The sequence below is a fragment of the Pangasianodon hypophthalmus genome, chromosome 5 (assembly GCF_027358585.1).
Source record: "Pangasianodon hypophthalmus isolate fPanHyp1 chromosome 5, fPanHyp1.pri, whole genome shotgun sequence".
NCBI lineage: Eukaryota > Metazoa > Chordata > Actinopteri > Siluriformes > Pangasiidae > Pangasianodon > Pangasianodon hypophthalmus.
The window spans coordinates 10,452,183-10,473,400 of record NC_069714.1 but is presented as its reverse complement, the minus strand read 5'-3'; the positions used below and the strand labels follow the sequence as shown (position 1 = coordinate 10,473,400).

Sequence of the window (21,218 nt, the reverse complement as noted above, 5' to 3'; positions counted from 1 at the left end):
ATCTAAATGGTAGAATTAATTTCTCGTTGATTCAGACCATAGAAAACTTTCACTGATTCAGATTGTAGAATACATTCCTTTATTCAGATAGTAAATTACATTCAGACTGATTCAGATTGTAGAACACACTGTGATTGATTCAAATTGTATAATTAATTGCAGATTGTGTAAAATACATTCAGGGTGATTCAGACTGTAGAATACATTGAGATTAATTCAAATTGTATAATTAATTGCAGATTGTAGAATATGTTCAGTTTAAGTCATATTCATATAGAATAGATTCATATATTTATATATATTCATATACACTGCCCGGCCAAAAAAAAGGTCGCTGTTTGGGTTTAAATAAGCAAATACTTAAGAGCCTATGATTGGATCATTACTGCAGTGATTAATATGTTTCAGCTGGCAACAATTCTTTTAACCTTAACTGATGCAGTGTGTAGCTTCTCATTTCTTAAACAGCCATGGCAGATTATGTATCCCGTGGTCATGGAAAAGATGTTACTGAAGGGGAAAATTGTTGGCCTGCATCAAGCAAAGAAAACAACTAAGGAGATTGCTGAAATCACTGGAACTGGGTTATGAAATGTCCAGTGCATTATTAGAGCCTGGAAAGATAGTGGTGAACCGTCAACTTTACAGCAGAAATGTAGTCGGAAAAAAATCTTGAATGATCGTGATCAGAGATTTTTAAAACGTTTGGCGATGTCACATCGTAAAAAAAAAATCGTCAGGAGAACTCACGGCTATGTTTAATAGTCAAAGTAAGAGCATTTCCACATGCACAATGTGATGAGAACTTACAGGATTTGGACTAAACAGCTGTGTGGCCACAAGAAAGCCATTTGTTAGTGAGGCTAATTGGAAAAAATTACTTCAGTTTGCTAGGAGCAATGGAAAAAGGTCATGTGGTCTGATAAAATCAGATTTACCCTATTCCAAAGCAATGGGCGTGTCAGGGTAAGAAGGGAAATGCAGGAAGTGATTCACCTGTCATGCATAGTGCCTACTGTACAAGCCTCTGGAGGCAGTGTTATGATCTGGGGTTGCATCAGCTTGTCAGGTCTAGGCTCAGCCTCATTGTGTGGCAATAAAATGAAGTCAGCTGAGCACCTGAATGTACTGAATGAGCAGGTTATCCCGTCAATGGACTTTTTCTTCCCTGATGGCATATTCCAGGATGAAAATGCTAAGATTCATCAGGCTTAACTTGTGAAAGAGTCGTTCAGGGAGAATGAGGAATCATTTACACACATGAATTGGCCACCACAGAGTCCTGACCTAAACCCCATTGAAAGTCCTTGGGATGTACTGGAGAAGAATTTACAGAGTGGTTAGACTCTCCTGTCCTCAATGCAAGATCTCAGCCAAAAATTAATGCAACTCTGGATGGAAATAAATGTTGTGACGTTGCATAAGATTGTTGAAACAATGCCAGGACGAATGCGTGCCGTAATCAAAGCTAAATGCAGTGCAACAAAATATTAGATTGTGCGACTTTTTTTTTGGCCAGGCAGTGTATTATCACATAGAAGTGGAGAAGTGATGCTACATCAGCTCCCAGTCTTTATAGGGAGCCAACACCCAGACTTTGTATTTTTCCCTTTATTGTGGCTTTGGTCTTCAAGAATACTACATTTACATGTTGACCAGTGGTAGATCTTATTGGAGCCTTCAGATTTCTCTAATCCTTACTAATTATGTGGGTACACCACTAGGTTTTATTATATCCACTAGCGGAAAACTATTAAAACCTTGCAGTTGTGTGTAGCAGTTGATCAGAAATCCCGTCTGAGCAGCACTGCCCTGTATCGTCTCGCTCCTCCAGATTCAGGCAAACATCACAAAATACTGGGACTTCTCTCAGCCTCATTATCAAATTACAGTAACCTGTTTTTGTTGGCAGCGCCAGTGCGCATGTAGGAGTGTGATATATAGGCTGCTGTCTCAAGAAAAGGACCAGGAGTGTTCTCTAGTCTTAAACTGTATCCTTCTCATGGGGAACTGGACAAATGCAGAATGAGTGGATGATTAAATGCAGGATCCTGTTGGGCATTTGGCTGGGACAGGGCTGCAGATGCCTTTCATGTCATGTGTCAAAGCCAAGCCATTGGATATTGTTCTTCTAGATATCACACCTAGAATATACAGGCCTCTCTGCTCTGCTCATCCCTTCACCTCACATTCAGTGGCATTGCAAATGTCTTAGTTTGTTGAGAAATGCCAGGAATAAAAGACAAAAAAGGAACAATTACTTGTTTCAAAGCACTTACCTTTGACCTGAGAATGAATAATTGCATAAGTAAAACACATTGGTGATATTGGTGATAAAAAATTAATATCTGCAAATGCTAAATATTACATCAATGATTTCAGTTATTTGAAATTATTCAAGATGTTTATCTTCCTTACAGCAGGTTTTTAATCATCCAATGTTTGTGCCATGTGTTGGTTATTAACATAAACTCTACAAAATGAGCAAGATATTATACTGTATGTATCTGTGTTTGCAATAAAAGAATGATTTCTGCCTTTCGCTCAGACACCTTTCCCAGACGTAACTGAATAATCCAGACATGGAGTTCCTTTTTTGACATATCACTCTGCAGGAGTCCAGATTCTGAAGCTCTCAATACATGAAGGAGCTGGCCTTTTTTTTAAACTAGAGGTCAGCATCTCCAGACTTGAAAGTTCATCCTTTGTTTTGAGCGTTTTGTGGACATGCTGTCATAACTCAGTGTCAGGCTTTAATGATGGGCTTGATGGAAGGAATCAAAGATCTCTGAAACCTGGGCTTCTCCGGGCCACTCTGTGGGATGCTGGGTGATTGGGGAGCTTGCTTTGAAGCAACTTGTTGGATGGAGATCCATTAATGTAAAACATTTCAGTTTTCAAAGTGCTTTATTCACGCGCGGAGTCGCTCGGCCCCTCAGGAGCTGAAACATTCTCAAGAATGTTCTGTCTGTCAGTTTACTCTGAAAGGAGGTGAGTTAACTGGCCTTCCTCCCACTGATAGAAAATCAAATATTACTCTGTCTAGAGCGTCTTTTCTCAGAAGGAGGAAGGGAGGGGGAGCTGTCATGACTTCTGTTACATGCAGGATTCCTGCAGCCTTAGTGTATTTAATAAATTGTACCAATTATTCGTTGTCTCATGTCATGCTTGTTTGCTCCACCAGTTCGTAGACCACAGCATTACGCTTTTCAACGCTAGTTTTTTGCTTTATGGAAAAAAAGATGACGAGGCGAACACAAAGGATATGCAGTGAAACAGTTTTATGGCTGTTAATTTCATGCTTTACAGTCTTTCTTGCATTACCTTTGTGTTTTCCTCCTGATTGCCTAACAGCCAGTCTGGAGCAGTAATTGAAAAATAAGCAACAAGAATAAGGACACCTTTTTAATTGCAATAACACCTCATTAAAGATTACAACAAACATATTGTCATGTGCTTGTATTTATTCCTCACAGAAAATTAGTAGTTTGTTTCTTGCTGTGCTATCTGTGATATTTTCCGTGATGCTATATCTTGCTGATGTTTAGCCAAACAGCAAGTCTTGAAATATTTAACACATTCTTTAGCCTCTTTAGTACTCCATTGTACACGGGGGTGGACAAAATAAAAATAAAAGTGTTGCTATTTATAAATGTACTCAATTATTAAAAAGTAAATGTTTTTAACTGATGAAGTTAAGTTTGACTTCATTTCAAATTTGACTTGCTGCCTAGCCAATTATGTTAGACTAGCAGCGATTCCAGTAGCTAATCCGCATCAGCAAAGAAAACAAGTTTTGTTAAATATAGCAGGTTGATATTAACAAATTAACAAAACTTACCTCAGCATGCTTTTTCTAATAAGATGTAGATGTAGATGTAGAGGACACACCTCATTGTATATGAGGCTTTGCTTACTCCAGTATATTAAAATATTTGCCTGAGGTAGGGCCGGGGTGCTCATCCTCATGTTTAACACTGCAGTCCGGTGGTATCTATATTTAAACACAGATGGATTGCTATAGCGTAACTACATTGCGTAGGATGAAAAGGTCAAGGCTAGTGGAGAATTGATCTTTTTTTTCTACATTGATGAACTTGTTTGGATGCTAAACTGAAATGATTGGGTGCTAAAATGAGCCTGCTGTATTATAAAGAAGAGGAGACCTTTTGTGGTTTGTACTGAGTATATTTTGTAGGTCTAAATTAAGTAAGATTACAAGTATTAAATTTCAATAATACTCGAGTACATGTATAAACCTGGCAAAATAATACTTAATTATAGTAACAAAATACCACTACTCAAGTATTGCCCTCCCCTGTTTATACAGTTATAATCTGCAGTATTCTGAGTCTGAGTGAGAGCAGAGATGGTTTATTGTGCTACATTAGGATGAGTGTATTATTCTAAACCACGGGTCATCAGCGCCATACCTGGAGACAAATCACCAAATTATATCATACCCCAGCTCTCTAGAGCTCTAATTAATATCCTTTGGTCTAGGTAAATCTAGTTTTAATAAAATTAGCCTTTATATTCAATAGTGGAGTGAGACTTGTTTTGATCTGAGCTTATTCTGTGAGGCTGTGTGTGTTTTCGTGCATGTGTGCTATGAAGATGACATGGCCTTGGGACCTCTTCGTTCAAACTGTATTAACTTGCAAGTGCCCCACACTGCCTGCTTTCTTTCAGCTGCTCCAGCCCTTGATTCTGTCCATCTAAGGAACCAGGCTAATCACCAACAGGCCCTGCAAGCCTGCTTATGCTCCCAGCCCTCCTCAGATCTAACCTGACAACTCCTAAGCTACTGTTTCCTCATACTACACAGCTTGGACCAGGCTTCCCTCTGGATAGAGCTGCATGTTTGGAAGTACTTTTGCTTCCCGTTCTCTCCACTTTCCACTGCACTTCAGCCACATCTGTTTTGAATCTGCTGGCGTGTGCTGGTGTCACTGTTAGGATCTAGTGCTGGGATTTACCTTTGATTCTTTTTCCCCTCCCTCCTTGCACTTACTCTGTGTGTGTGTTTGTGTGACCACTTTTGGAGTGATGTGTTAGGATGCTGGGACTTGTGCTTTATGGTCTTGAGTGCATTTGCTCCATTGAGGATGATCCCTCTTGCTGGGATTTGTGCTGCTCTGTAATCCCAGGCGCCAGTCGCCATTTCCTCTATAAATTCACAAAATGTCAGCCATGACATTTGTGTCTTAATCTGTGCAGAAGAACAATGTCTGTTAATACTAATGTCTTTTTTTTTCCTTTTTTATTTGTTTAGCTTTTTACATTCTATACAGTTTTTACACATAATGATGATCAATATTCATTTTCCATTAAAGTACAGTAAAAAAAAAAAAGTGTTGAAAATAATGTTCCAGGATGTGTTCCTTGCTTATTTCCACCATTGTTAATGTTTGGCAGTTTCTGAATGCCCAATTTAGTTTTGTATTACATCATTGTTCTGGCAACACTGACATGTCTGTTATAGATAAATCTGGGCCCTTATGGTCAAATAAAATAAATTGCTGCAAAATCTTTTCCTAAGAATAGGAAAATTGTGTATTTCTCAATCCAGTCTTCAATTTCAACCCATTACATTTGTATTATGTTACTGAATGGTGCATTTACAGGGCCACTCATTCATGTTGCATACGTGTTGCATCCCCCATGCAGGCAGAGGCGCGGGAAACAATCCCAAAGATGCTGGCTGAGCTGAATCTGGGGCGCACTGAGAAATGTGTGCGGGTCAACTCTGTGTCCAGTGGCCTGACCGACGCTGATCTGGAGGTCATTCTACAGGCAGAGGTCCTTCCCCCGGCACTCATGCTGCCAAAGGTAGAGGACACAGAGGAAGTACAGTGGGTGAGTGAAGAACCCTATTGTATACCAATGTTCAAGACTTCAGAGGACATTAAGGGAAAAATGCCTACAGACAATAATAACTGAAGTTAAGTTGCATTTTTTAAGATAAACGCCCACTTACATTAGTTACAGTTTTACATCTGACACTGGAGACTCCTTCTAAAAATGGTAAATAAACATCTTGTCACATAAAACGTCATCATATCAATTTTTATATACATTTTTTTAAAATGTTCATGTGAAGTGTTTGCCTTACAAGTCCTTGTGCAAGTTATTACTACAGAAATGATAATGTATGAGAATGAGTGCATTAATATAAACCTAACAGTCTGAACTACTGCTCGAGCCATGCTGTTATGAAAATTAATCAACACCTTCTGACCTCTCAGAATAGAGCATTCGACAGCACTGTGGTATAACCAAGAATAATACTGGAAATGGTCCCAACCCTGATTATAGAATCAGTATTTTCAATGTTTTTTTCCTTTAAATTCTGCGTGCTAATGCAAATGATAGACTATGATGATAGACCATGGTGCCATAATATGAAGAATGAAGACCTAAAAATAACCATTACATTTCCCGCACCATCTTTAAAGAACGAGGAGAGTGCTCCATGTATTAACCACTAGAGAATGAGAAAACGCCAGGTCTCTTTAAAGCAGTAATAACAAAGTATTTCAGTTTTACAGGGAGATATCTGTGGTTAGGGCCTCTTTTTCATGAGTCGAAGCCAAGAATTTGACATCGGTCTGACACGTTAGATTATATAGAATATATTGACCCAAGCCTCTTGACTCATGGTCCCCTTAAAATGTGTGCCTGGTGGCTGAGTGAACTGTTATTTTAAATGTAAGTTTAAGAAATATTAAATCCAAGCAATTTTCTTTTCTTTTCTTTTTTCAGTCCAGGGTAAGAATGAGTAACACTTAAATGTGTTCATTAAATATTCTGTTGAGACAAATGCTGTAGCCTGTACTGTCCTGCTCTGATGCAGAGACCTCAACCTGGACCTCAACAAGAGTAGTCACCTCTATAAAGCCCTTAACCCAGCTGGACATCCAGCTCAATTCAGAAGACAGTGTCGTCATCTCCTGTCCGTGTGTGTGTGTCTGGTAGGAACGCATCCCTCCTGCAGGAGCCCCAGTGGCTTAGAGACTCCCTCTTCTCAACACTACAGAGAAAAAAAAAATTTAAAAAAAGGCTGGCCCCCTGTCCACCTCACCCAAATCTGCAGCATTCAGATGCTCTGCATGCCTCCCAAAAGGACCTGAAAGGAGTCACAATGTCTTAACTAGGTGGAGGAAGGGAATGCGAGAGAGAGAGAGAGAGAGAGAGAGGCGGAGGGAGCTCACAGCTACGGCTAGTCCAGGCCAGAAGCAGGAAGTTTTTAACTAGTGCTTTTAATTAGAGCTCATATATTTCCTGGGCCGCTCTCTGTTTCTTGCCGTTTTAATTGCTGACAGGTGCTCATGTTTTTCTCTCACTCTCTACATCACCTTGTTCCTTTTTTTTTATTTTTCCACCCTGTGATTTGCCCCTTTCAAATATATTCACTCAACCAACATGAGTTTCTTGAAACACTTAGGTCAGGTGATCAAAAAGAGAAATAGGTTTGAGTGACTAATGAATGATGTATTCTTTTTTTTAATGTGTTTATAAAAGTTAGGGGTGCATAGAGCTGTCCGGTCTACACAGAATATGTAGTAGATGCAGAAGTGTCCACGGCTGAAGTGGGTTTCCTCCTCATCCACATATGAACCCGCCTCTGGTTTACAGTTATAACAAGTTCACCATCTTATCCGAGAGAGTGGCAGTGTGCCAGTGCTGTATGGATGTGCACATGTATGCCCTGCACATACTTGTCCAGCACCCTGCTTATAGTCTCAGCAGGGTATAGAAGATTGTGATGTTGAGGACATCATGTAGCACTGACCTGACATGGGCCTGCTGCTTTGAAAGTGATGAGAGAAAAACAGAGAGACATGAAAGGAGGAGTTCTCCCTCTCTCCTTTGCTCTCCGTTCACCTATACACTGATCAGCCATAACATTAAAACCACTGACAAGTGTAGTGAATAATATTGATTATCTCGTTACAATGGCACCTGTCAAGGGGTGGAATATATTAGGCAGCAAGTGAACAGTCAGTTATTGAAGTTGATGTGTTGGAAGCAGGAAAAATGGACAAGCGTTAGGATCTGAGTGACAAAGGCCCATGTGTGATGACTAGACGACTGGGTCAGAGCATCTCCAAAACAGCAGGTCTGGGGGGTGTTAGTACCTACCAAAAGTGGTCCAAAGAAGGACAACCAGTGACAGGGTGATGGGCACCCAAGGCTCATTGATGCGTGTGGGAGTGAAGGCTAGCCCGTCTGGACTGATCCCACAGAAGAGCTACTGTAGCACAAATTGCTGAAAAAGTTAATGCTGGCTATGAAAGAAAGGTGGCAGAACACATAGTGCATTGCAGTTTGCTGCGTAGCCGCAGTCCGGTCAGAGTGCCCATGCTGAGCCCTGTCCACTGGCGAAAGTGCCTACAATGGGCACATGAGCGTCAGAACTGGACCATAGAGCAATGAAAGAAGGCGGCCTGGTCTGATGAATCACATTTTCTTTTACTTCATGTGGACGACCGAGTGTGTGTGCATCACTAACCTGGGGAAGAGATGGCACCAGGGAAGAAGGCAAGCCGGCGGAGGCAGTATGATGCTCTGGCAATGTTCTGCTGGGAAACCTTGGGTCTTGGCATTCATGTGGATGTTACTTTGACACGTACCACCTACCTAAACAGACCAAGTACACCTCTTCGTGGCAATGGTATTCTCTAATGGCAGTGGCCTCTTTCAGCAGGATAATGCGCCCTGCCACACTGCAAAAATTATTCAGGAATGGTTTGAGGAACATGACGAAGAGTTCAAGGTGTTGACTTGGCCTCCAAATTCCCCAGATCTCAAGCCGATCGAGCATCCGATCGGACTTGTTTGTCCAGCACATCCCACAGATGCTCGATGCTGCTAACATCTTGGTGCCAGATACCACAGCACACCTTCAGAGGTGGTATGGCTGATTGATGTATACATACTGTATATAAACATGAACAACTAAGTTCATGCTTTGATAGCGTATGTAATGTAATGCAGTCGGTTGCGATTTTAGCAGAAAATGATTTTTGCTAAATGAGCAAGCAGACTAGATTTCTACATTAATTTTTACAGCTTCTTCATTTTCTTGTCCAGTCCATAATAGTGACGACTCATAGAAGAGCTGTATTAAATCTCCCATTCTCTTTGTCCTTATCTCTTCCCTATTTTTCGGTCCCTGGACATTGTCGGATTAGAAATTTGCTAACTGCCCCTCTGAGACTTCAGGCTTTCAAGCCTGGTTACGGCCGTACTCCAGCTTTCAGGCTGGAATTCCCTCCACTGTTTATTTTTCTCTTTTTTCCCGCACCTAGCTTAGAAGAGGAACCACCACACTGATTTGTTGCTAAAAGACGGACTTACTTGTTTCTCTTTGTATGAAAATCCATTGCTTTCCCTTTCTCTTTGCTTTCTCACTCCTTGTTTGACTGACAAGGCTTATTGGAGTATAACAGGCGTAACTCCCACCCCTTTGTCCAAGGACAATCCTCCCGCAATTTCGGTGCCGCATGCATTCTTTAGACGCCACGCCACTGGGTGTGCACCCGCTCATGAAAGGGTCCAGCTCAAGGCCCAACCCTCTTGCCTCTTGTCTCTCTCTTACTCTCTCTCTGTCTCGCTCGCTCTCTCTCTCTCTCTCTCGCTCTCTCTCTCTCTCTCGCTCTGTCGCTCTCTGTCTCGCTCTTACGCTCCCTCTCTCACCTTCCCCCTTCAGTGAAATGAGCACTTTAGCAGGCCGGAAACATTTAATCGGGCTCTCTTTTGAAGAAAATTAATTAAAACTTGTCCATTCACCACCCTTTTTTTCACCAAGGCTCTCTTCTCCCATGATCGCTTTCTCTCCAATCCCAGGCCCCCTCCACTTTCCAGCCACTGAAGGAAGGGCTAATGCAGCTCTTATTGAAGAGTGGCTGCTTTTTTGAGTAAAGGCTGAACAAGGACTAGAAGGGTCAGCTCACATAGAGCCATTGACCTGTTAGAAAGACTCTTTTCTCTTCCAACCTGGGAATAGTATTATTAGTTAAGCAGCAGGGCCGGCCCCAGTCTTTTTGGGGGCCCTGAGATTCCCCCCCCCCCCCCCCCCCCCCCCCCCCCCCCCACACACACACACACACAGTGTTGAAATGACATTATATAGACAACACCTGTATAGATACAGTAACTATATTAGGGAACTAATTAGGGAATAATTAATAATTAGGGAATTGAACAGTAGATAATTAGATTTTATAATCTTGTTTGGTTTCCCTGGGGGTTGCAACAATTACTTTCTCAGGTATTTCAGTGAATATTGCACATAATATGGGAATATTATGAGATGCTAACAAAATAATGGCAGTGTCTTCTGCAAGCATGTTTGGACCAAGCATCAATTATAAGAACATTAATAGTAAGAAAATCTTTATAGCTGTGTTGAAGTGCAGTTAAAACAAAGATCATGTACCCAATTATTTTTTTATCAAAAAAATTTTAGCTACCAAACCCATAACACCCATACAATAGATTGATGTCAACACATAAACTTGACTGTAATATATATTGTATGTATTAGCCAAAGTATTAATTCAAAATAGGCTTAATTCCTTGGCAGACTGTGCTACATTGACATTAGCTGAATACATAACACAGTAATGATTAACTCATGTTATAGTTTGCTTGCCACCTTACTTGACTATCCATAATTAATTTAAATATTTCATATTTAAACAATTCAGCAGCAAACAGAATGCTAATGGCAAAAGTGGTCATAATCTCCAATGCTCTGTGTTGACATTTTAATTTCTTTTTTAATGCCTTTAGGCTTGGAAGCAAGCTAATGTGCTAAAACGCTGACATTTTATGGCTTGCAAACTAGGTTACAAATGACCAAGTGCTGCTAACCCATCAAAATGTCTAAGACCAAATAATCTATTATGGCTCTACCGTAAAATAAGTCTACCTTTTTCAAGATGTTTCTCCAGTCTTTGGCTTTCAGCGTTGTTTTTTGGTTCTTGGCTCTAGATCCCATTTTTGATTGCCGCAGTTCTCCCTCTTTTAAATTCAGTTAACAAGGAAGGAAATCATAGTCCTCGCCGTAATTATTTAGGAGTAAATTATCTAAGCTGGACCCTGAGAATGTCATCAGTTTGATTTTAGAACCCCTTGTCAAGTTCATTTTTTCTTACTCAACCATTCTAATGCATTCTAATAAATTTGCTGGAAGTTAGTTGTGTTATGCTATTAGGCTATTTTTGTAGCTGCCTGTGACAATGCCCCCTGTTGGCTGTGGGGTCCCAATGATCCTCTTACTCCACTCATGCTTACTGCCAGCCCCGTTAAGCATCATCAGGACAATCTGAAGATACGCTACACTATGTAAATTTTGATTAGAAGCCGCCTCTTCATACACATTAGCGATATAATACCACTTAAGTGCAGTAATTTGTTGCCACTTCTCGACATCCTAAAAGCCCAATCAATCCTGGCATCTTCTAAAGCTGGATGTCGTGTAATGCTTGGGCCAAAGCTTTTCATTTTCACTTAAGCACAGGATAGATTTCTGGCTTCTATGTGGTCCTGGGTGCTGGATCCAAAATCCAGGGCTAGGGGTATGGCGGCTGATTAATAGGGCTACCAATGGAAAGGGTGCGGGAGCTAGGGAACGCCGTGTCGTTGGGAACACGGTCCTCTCTGAGGATTCACGGGAAATATTATGCTAAGCCGCCTGTGTTAGCATAGCAGCGTTGCTCCTGCAGGGTTGTGACCTCAGATGATTACAGTACAAAGCTTATTGGGTCTTGAAAACCCCTTTGAAGATGAAAAGGCTTTGATGGTTTATATTTATGCAAATCTCTCAGATATGATTTATCCTACTGAGATTGAATGGGGAGATGATTAAAATTCTCCCCATTAGGAAAAAAAATCCCTCAATGAAACCAAGTGTTCATTGGACATTTTTTTTTGTCGTTATTTAGGGATAAAAATGGCCCAGACTTACCTGAGGTTATTTTGATCCTCGATTCCCAGTGTGTGAAAGGGAGTGAGCGTGGAGAGCGACGACAGGGAATTACACATTTCTGCTCCAAGCTTTCTTCCTTTCTCCCTGTCTCTTTCTCTTCCACCCGTCTCCTTTTTTAACTGGCTTTGAAAGGAAATATCTGACGGAGTGTGCTTTTGTGTGTTTCCAGATGATAGATTTTGGAATTTGGGCTACCCCACTGGCAGTGCACAGCTAGCTGTGAACTGGTCTGTTGGAAAAAAAAAAAAAAAAAGGGAATGCTTTGGTCTTCAAAGAACTAAACTTCATTTTAATGCCTTCTTAGGTAAGCTCAAATATTAGCGGGAAAATGCGCAAAAAAATGAAAGGCTATGAGAAGTGCCACATCACACCCTGATTGTCGTACATCTCGCCAGTTTGCCTGCCTAGGAAAGCCGAAGGAAAAAAAAGAAATGCTAAAATGAAATGCACTCCCAGACAGTTAAAATCTTGTCCCTTGGCATTTTGTTTTCTCTCTTATTATTGGAACATGTTGTACGTCTTGAGGGAGCTTGCAAAACAGGCATTTGTCCAGGGCCCCAAGAGTGAGCAATTTTTTTTTAAAGAAAATCTATATTTTCTGTGATTCAGGAGGTTTTTTTTATTTAATTGGATGTCTGTCAAACATGATGTGCCATCGGTGTGAACATGATTAAAAGGATCTGTCACTGCAATAACAAACCATTTGCTTTTTTTCAGATTGTGATCTTTTATGATTGATGTTCCCTGTACATAGTACTAATCATTATGTATGAACAAATAGTGATGTGTGTGTGTCTGTGTTTGTGTCAGTTTGTTGACAGATTTCAGCAGCGCTTAAAAGGCCGGATGCTGATGGAACCCATTCGCTTAGTAACCTTTGTGGAAACTGCTGTTGGGTTGCTGAATTTTAAGGTAAATTAGGCCTAAGAGTGAAGATGAAAGGACTTTAGATAACAAAGCAGTCAGATTAAAGAACCTGTCACTGAGCACAGGGGTATGTCACGGTTTTGTTTTGTTTTGTTTTTTCCCCAGAATTTAATGTTTTTTTTTTTAATCTGTTCTCCCCTTCCCCCCCATTAAGTTAGTCATAAATAAGCATCATGCAACACTGATGGATTAAGGAAGCAAAGATGATTTCTGTACCTATGGTCTTTTTTTTTTTTTTTTTTTTTTTCCCCCCAATCTTTTTTTCATATTTTACACTGTCTTAAATCAAATTGGCGAGTCTGTGTCCCAGAGCTGAGACAGGGAAATATTGCACAGTCACAGTGAGAAATGAAATTAATTTGGAACCCAACAAAAGCCTGACACAAATTCCATCTGCTTCATGCCCGACACGATCATCTCACATTCCAAACTTTCCGCTCCCCACCACAGCGATGGTCTTCCGTCCCAGCTTGGATGGCCTTCACAGATTTTGCCGCTTTTCCGTCCTTATGCTCATGGCTGTGTCAGGCCATTAATTATCTGTTGTGTGTGCAAGTTGTTTTTATAACTGATCATTTTCCATGTCTGAACTATTATGTGAGGAGCGGAAGCAGAGACATTGATTGAACGAGTTGAGCGAGGGATTTGAGCCATCTGACTGATTCACTTGATTGAGTGCCAAGACACGCACACACACACACAAACACACACACACACGCACGCATGCATATACAGAGCTCTTTGTGTATCCTCTGTCTGTCCCAGGCTGTGTGTGAGGCGGCTCAGCAGCTCGGACCAAAAGTTGGTCTGCATCATGATGGAGTAGTCTTCGGCTCTGATGATTTCTGTGCCAGTATAGGTCTGCCATCTAATCCATTCCTCTATTCTTTACTCTAATTTATGCTGCTTCTCAATAGTTCCCAGTAATCATTTTTATTATTCACAATATTTTGGATGCTTTATTTCAATATTTCACAATATTTAATTTCCCAAATTTTAAATATTTTGTTTCCAATCTGCCATTTGGAATTCAATAAATGCAATAATGTATATTTGTATGCAATATTTCCACTATTAAAGGTGCAACAAGGACTAAGGATGCCCGAGAGCTGCTGTATGCTCGTCAGAAAGTGGTGGTCACCACAAAAGCCTTTGGCCTGCAGGCTATCGACCTTGTGTATATCGACTATCAGGATGGAGAAGGGCTGCGGCAGCAGGCCAGAGAGGGTGCACTCATGGGCTTTACTGGTAGGATGTTCACAACACTCACACACACACAAACACACACACACACACACACACAAATGTACATTTTTACCTTTCTCTATTTCTCTGTAATTGGTATGTGCACCTTTTTCTATGCCAAATCTAATACATTCTTCCTATTCTTATAATATAGCTTAAACCACTATATTGCCATGTAATAATTCTGATAATCTCTGTTCTGTACAAGTCTTTTAGTGTTAAACCAAACTAATGATTAAATTTTGTATTCTAATTTGCAGAATAATCTGTTCTGACAAACATCACCAATGCTTTACAGATCATATGATCTATACTCATAACTCCTATGTACTCCACAAATCACACTGCTGTTCCTCAGTGATATCCTCTATGGTTTTGTAATAAAGAAATAAGAGCATGTATAAGCGGTGCATGTGGCCAGTGTGCTACAGTGCATGCAGGCTGAACAGGTGCTCTCACTCACGCTGCACCTAGTTTCATGTGTCTGTGCTTGTTCCTTCATGGCTTCAAATCTCTGACCTACTCATTTAAATGTGTTCTGTCTTTCTCTCTCATTCTCTCTCTCTCTCTGTTTTTCCTTTTTAATAGAGCTTCAGCTCATTAGTGTTTATATGAATTCTTCAGAATGCTGCTTTGAAGCTGAGCATCAGTTTTCTCGATGTTTTTTTTTGACTGTGTGACAGCTTATTGTGTTGATTTATTTTTTTTACCTTGTTTGTGCTTTTCTGCTAAGATTAATTTTCGTGTTTCATCAAGTAATTTCAGTAAGTAATTAAGTCTTTTTTATAAATCAGCTGACTGCTTGTTATTTGCAAGCCAGAAAGAATAAAAACATTTTTTTTTTTTTTTGTAATACAATTTGGTTAGGCATTTTGTATGTGTGTGGGTGCATGCCTGTGTTCTGCTCATTTGTGCATATCCTTTATTGCATGTAAGTGAGTATGTGCGCATTTGTCTGCATGTGGCTTGAGCTTGGCCGTATGTTCGCAGCTTAGCACTGTGTGGGTTTGTAGCCAGGCAACGCGAGTGTGTGTAGTCCCGGTGAGTGGGTAACTGGCCACGGGAGGCCAGGCAGCCCTCCTCAGAGCCTGCGCTAATGAATATGTAATGGCTGTTTGCAGAACACACACTGTTCCCCCTGCACATCTCTGTTTACAGCAACACTGCCATTCCTCCAGAGCACTAGGCCTTTTGTCTTGCAGCATTCTCGTGCTTCTTATTTATCCCGCTTCCCCCCTTTTTTCCGTCTTTTCACCACTTCCACGTTTTGTTTCGCAATGACGACATATTAAATATTCAACAAATGTGGTTACATGTGGTTTTAAGCTGTTATTCATTACTGATGTGTGCATATGATTAGACCAAAAAAATTTCATGACTGCTCAGAAGTCTTTAAACCTCAAAACAACATGAACATTAGTGGTTGAAGTAAAAGTATTTATTTTTATATTTCATAATTTGTTGCCCAATAATACATGCATTCAAAAGCAGCCACAGATTTTGGTTTGGATATAATTTGACTCATCACTGGGGGAGACTAAGCATGCAGCACAGCTGTCGGAGCAGCTTCCTATTCACTAGTGTGTCTATATCGGCAGGTAGGTTGGAATATGCTGAATGCCCATAAAAGAAGTTTCTCCACAGCACACACACATGCGCGCACACACACACACACACACTCACACACACTGTCTGAACTAGCCGCTGAGCTCCACAGAGACCCGTTTGCCACGTGGTGAGGAGAAGATGGTTTACATCCTCTGGGTGTGCATGAGTTTGTGCATGTGGGAACACAAAAAGGAAATTAAACCCACAACAGGATATTTATTTCTTTTTGAATTCCATATTCTTAATGTAGTCTATACTCTTTATTCTGTAATATAATGGTCATTCACAGCATTGTGTTCAAGGTACATATTCTGGTCCGTCTAATATTAGAATTGGATGTTATGTATTTACTTATTCTGCAAATAGTGTCATTATAATTTAAAGATTTAGGAGACAGGTAATCAACTTCATGCTTTCTAAACTGTACTATCTAAATCCTCTATACTGATGTCATTTTGATCAAATGAACATAGGTTATGTTATGTTGTATAGCCTGTATCACAGGATATATGGCTTGAAGGAATATTGAAGGAGTCCCATCTTCATAATTTCATTCATGTGGGGGAGAATAGTTTTGCATGGAATCACATGACAAGATTTTAACAAACTAATTTAATGTAGATACTAGTTTTGTTGATAAACTGTTCTTACAATGATGTTCTGTAATAAACTATACAGTTTTTGTATTTCAGTTGAGTTGAACTTTATTGGCAGGTTAGCAAAAAGTCCAGATCTACTATACAAGGAAACCATTCACCTCATTACTAGTATTCTGTTGCAAAATGAAAATTAAACAAACTGTGACCACACAATTCAGATCATCCTAAAAAAAAAAAATAATTAAGCTGCCAAAATGTTGTACTTTGAACCTTGCCTAACAGAGGGGTCTCTGCTAAACCGCAACACGCCAATGAGACAAACCTCTCCAGATGGCACGGTATGATTGGCTTGCTGGCTTCAGGGGGCATAAATGATGCAATGCGGCCAGCCAATAGCAGTGCGGTAAGGATGCCTGGCACGCCCCCTTTGCTGGCTCTGTCATTAGCTGGCTCAGAGCAGACAGCTCCTGAACAGGTGGCACTAGAGGGAAGGGGGCATATTTTGTTGATGTGAGGGAACTACCCCCTGCCAGCCTTTTCTGGGATGGGCGTCGCATGCGCAGGCCCTGAGCCTCCTCTTTAGGCTGTTGATCCAACAGGCCGGCTCCTCTGGGAACAGACAGAGATAGTACACACACTTAGTCCTCCATCTATACTAACCCTTGCCTAGTAGCAGGAAACACCTGAGACAAACTGCTTTGGTTTATTTGTTTTAAAGTGCAAGTCTCATTGTCAGTCCTTTTTTTTTTTTTTTTTTTTTTTTTTTTTTTTTTTTTTTTTTAAACAGTACACAGCTATTAGTTGTGTGCATGATTCATTAACCTTTGCAGAATATGAGCAAAACAGAAGTCCCACTGCAGAATGCTCTGTCAGAAACAAATGCAGAAACATTAACACATGACTAATGCAGGAGTGTGTTATATATTAGAGGCCAGTAAAGTCAGTCATATGTTTTATTGTGAAGCTGAAATGCATTACATGTGGAAATATATGCTTTGCAGTAATGTTCGCAGATGGAAATAATGCTTTTCTTCTGTGCTACATTCTCATTCTGACATTTGTTCTTTGGAGCTCAACATATCATAAAGCACATGATTCCACTTACAGCTGTGAGGCCGGTCATTTCTGCTAGTCATTCATTCATTTATTGGTTTGTTTGTTTGTTTACCTGCCTGTCTACCTGTCTATGCATTGCCTTGCCTGCAGGCCCCCTTGTCTGATCTATAATGTTATGTACATGAATGCATCATTTACTTTCAGCCTTGTTAGCTCCTCACCAGTGGAAACAGGAGGAGTCTAGAATTTTTTTGATGTACAGAGATGGTTTTTTTTGTCTACAAAGACATAAGCAAATGGCTGTCTCACATCATATAAAGGTTTTTGTGATTTCAAGATCATTCTCTAGAGTCTCATCTAGCTATCAGGTCATTAACACCCATAAATCTGAACTTTATGCATGGCAGTCCCTTACGTGTGTTTATCTGTGTGTGTGTGTGTGTTTGTTTGCACACTTCTCACAGAACTGTATGCACCGTGTGCGTGTGTGTATGTGTGTATGTGTGTGTATTTCATGCCCACAGCTCTGTAATAAAAAGCAGAGGCTGACAGAGGCCAGCTCAGATTGAAGTGTAACTAAGCGTGCAGTAAAGTTTCAGAGTTCAGTGGGGCACAGGGCGAAAATCAGGATGACACCCATGATTCATAGCATCCTCTCTGCCTGCTGTGTCGCTCAAATTCAAGCCTGGCCAGGGAGCCATGCCAGAATAAGAGGAGATGGTGTGTGCCCACTGTGGTTGCCTTGGGAAAGCCGACTTTCCACATTCAAGCACAAAAAAGCCCGTTTTTCCGTCCAGCCCAGGCTTTGCTCTACCCGTGTGCATTTATACACTGTGCAGCCTTCTGCACAATCTCATTTCAGGGGCATCTCATTTTCCTACTCTTACTTAGGTATTTTTTTTAGACTACTACTTTATAAAATATTAACATGAACTACAGATGTATTGAATTGCACATGTGAACTGTGTATTTTTGCAATTTACAGTACAAGTTCTAGGTGCTGAGATTTGGGATTTGTATTTGCAAACTTTCTGTAATCTGATTCTTAGGATAAAATGAAGCAGGTTTTATTTTTTATTTTTTTATTAATAATGTGTATTAATAGTGAAATATTTCCCATACCTCTGCCATTTTCTCAAGGGAAGCAAATCATCCACCCAAACCAAATCAAAACTGTTCAAGAGGAATTCTCACCCAGTCCAGACAGAGTTAATTGGGCCACAGAGTTGATTGCTGCATTTGAGGAGCACCAGAAACTAGGAAAGGTACTTCATCAACATGATCTCTTCTATAACTCCCCACTAACCTCCTGTGTATTATTATGCACTGCCATGTAGCCATGTAGAGAGTTTAAGCGTGAATGTCAGTATAATCACATCTCTCTGCTATTTAGAGTTTCAAAGTAGAAAAGAGCAAATTAATTGATTGAAAAAAATGAGATATATTATCATTTCTAATTTGATGCCTCACTGAGTCTGGTGCTTTGTACACAGTGGTGTGTTGGTGATGTACAATCTGCCTGAACTTTTCTGCCAGTAATTCTTAGACTAAGACTAGCCTCAGGGACCTCACATGGTCTTTCTTCCTGTTCAGTTCTCATCAGCTGCCATTAGGCCATACATTTCTGGTTTTCTGTTTTAACACTTGTTCTTTGACCTCTTAAAGTCCCCTTCATCCAGGAAAAGTCTATAAAACACCCTCCTGTGGTCTAGGATTTTTCTGTCACTTGGTATTTTAGGCTACTGCCTTACCAATATTAAAATTCAGTACATTGCACTTTACAGAAAAATAAAATTAAATACTACAAGCATGGCTGTGTGTAATAGAAGCTTCTTTCTCGTAGAAGCTGATGTTGGCTGAGTGAAATATTTGGCACTCTGCAGTAGTAAAGTGAAGAAAGGCATTTAACAATGAAATAAAAGGCTTCCAGCAATAATTCATGCAGCTGTCAGGAACATGTTCTTTGTGTTTTGGCTTAGTTTTTCCAAGCAGCTAATAAAATCTTGTCTCATCACACACACAATACTGTATCTAAACATTCTTCTTAGTAGCATATTGCTCAATAATTAGACCAGAGCTGATCTAATTACAGTTCCTGCAAATGATTTTTAGAAAGTTAACTTTAAAAAAAACAAACTAGTGCAGTGACAGTTACATATGTATATGACGTAAGAGTTAAAAAATGTTTTAATTTTTTTTTCCCCTCCCGTTGTTGCGCTTTGTTCTCTCTAGGGTGCGTTCACCTTCCGTGGCAGCATGATTGACATGCCGTCGTTAAAGCAGGCCCAGAACATCGTCACCTTGGCCAGAGCTGTCATGGGCAAGTGAGCCAAAGTGGGCAGCCATATCTGTCACTGTGCGGGACATCGGACAAAAAACTGTTAACCTCAGACAGATGCGTGCCCTCTCAGACCATTAACTGTGGCTCATCTATGGCTCTATATGGCAGTACTGCATGGCCTGATGGGAACGTCTTCAATGTCAAAGAAGTGATTATGAGAATTGTGTTTCCTTAATTTCATTTTTGTGATACGTATATAATGCACACTAATTTTCCAGTGTATTAGTTAAAACTATCTTGTACTTTTCAGGTATAGCTACATATAAGTGTACAATTACTCACTGTAGCCTGTCCTACTCCATCCATTAGTGGAAAGGTACCACCTCACGACCACCACTAACTGCATATTATTGGGATGGTGGACCGTTCTCAGTACAGCAGTACCACTAGCGCGGTGGTGTGGGTAGTATGACTCATGCTTTAGTGTTGCTCCGATCAGATCTTAAATGGGTTTTGTCTACTTTCTTGTTGTTAGTCTACATGCTGGTTATATACAGTAGTTATACTCATCTTTTTTCAGGTACAATTTGCATTCCTTAGCAGTGTTTTTTTTTTTTCTTCTTTTTTTTTAAAGTCCTAAATGGTCCACTTTTGGTGTGTGTGTGTGTGTTTGCTGAATCCTCAGATTCCTGTTCTTCACTGACATTACAGGAACCTGCTGTGGTGTTCTCCTGTTGTAGCCCGTCCGCCTTGATGTATGGTGACATGCATTCTGAGATGCTTTTCTGCTCAACACGGTTGTATAGAGTGGTTAATTGACTAACCATAGCCTTCCTGTCAGCTCAAACCTGTCTGGCCATTCTCCCCTGACCTCTCTCATCAACAAGTCATTTCTGTCTGCAGAACTGCTGCTCAGTGGATGTTTTTATTTTTTCTGTACTCTATTTAACTTTATTTAAGATGCTATTGTGTGGAAAAGAAATCCCAGGAGATCAGCAGTTTCTAAAATACTCAAACCAGCCCATCTGGCACCAGCAACTATGCCACAGTCAACGTCACTGAGATCACATTGTTCTCCATTCTGATGTTTGATATGAACATTAACTGCAGATCTTGAGAAATATTTGCATGATTTTATGCTTTGCACCTGAGTTGCATGAATGTGGAGGTGTTCCTAATAAAGTGGCTGTTAAGTGTGTAGTTGGTGTACCCCATACAATGGGTATAGCAAATAAACTGGAAACTAAGTGTATACATATGTGTATGTGTGTAAATGAGAGAGAGAGAGACAGAAAAAGGTCTGTGGCCTTGCGGTATAACTCAACAGTGTGTACTGTGTGTAAGGGTGTGTGTGTGTGCATATATATTCCTGCCTCCCTCAGGTCAGCTTCTGGGCCAGGGTTTGACGTGTCTGGGGAAAGGGCAAACAAACACTTATTTCCCCATTCAGCCCCGAGGCACCTCCAGGCTCAACCAGGCCACAGCACATCAAAGCAGCGTTTGC

At 40.5% G+C, this 21,218-nt stretch overlaps 1 protein-coding gene and 1 long non-coding RNA gene across 2 annotated transcripts in view; one reads left to right on the top strand and one right to left on the bottom strand.

The window, feature by feature from the left end:
* Positions 1-20,966, top strand: part of clybl (citrate lyase beta like) — a 67,292-nt gene extending 46,326 nt beyond the window's left edge. Inside the window, exons 3-8 of the mRNA XM_026912346.3 lie at positions 5,671-5,859; positions 12,809-12,910; positions 13,691-13,784; positions 14,006-14,173; positions 18,574-18,698; positions 19,666-20,966. Coding sequence (XP_026768147.1) covers positions 5,671-5,859; positions 12,809-12,910; positions 13,691-13,784; positions 14,006-14,173; positions 18,574-18,698; positions 19,666-19,761 — 774 coding nt within the window. The 3' untranslated portion in view covers positions 19,762-20,966. The remainder of the gene's footprint in view (positions 1-5,670; positions 5,860-12,808; positions 12,911-13,690; positions 13,785-14,005; positions 14,174-18,573; positions 18,699-19,665) is intronic.
* Positions 5,683-10,054, bottom strand: LOC113525764 (uncharacterized). The gene is made up of 3 exons (XR_008301794.1): positions 9,364-10,054; positions 5,981-7,033; positions 5,683-5,823 (listed from the first exon to the last, which is right to left on the bottom strand). It is a non-coding gene; the product is annotated as an uncharacterized LOC113525764 (long non-coding RNA).
* Positions 20,967-21,218: the final 252 nt, after the last annotated feature.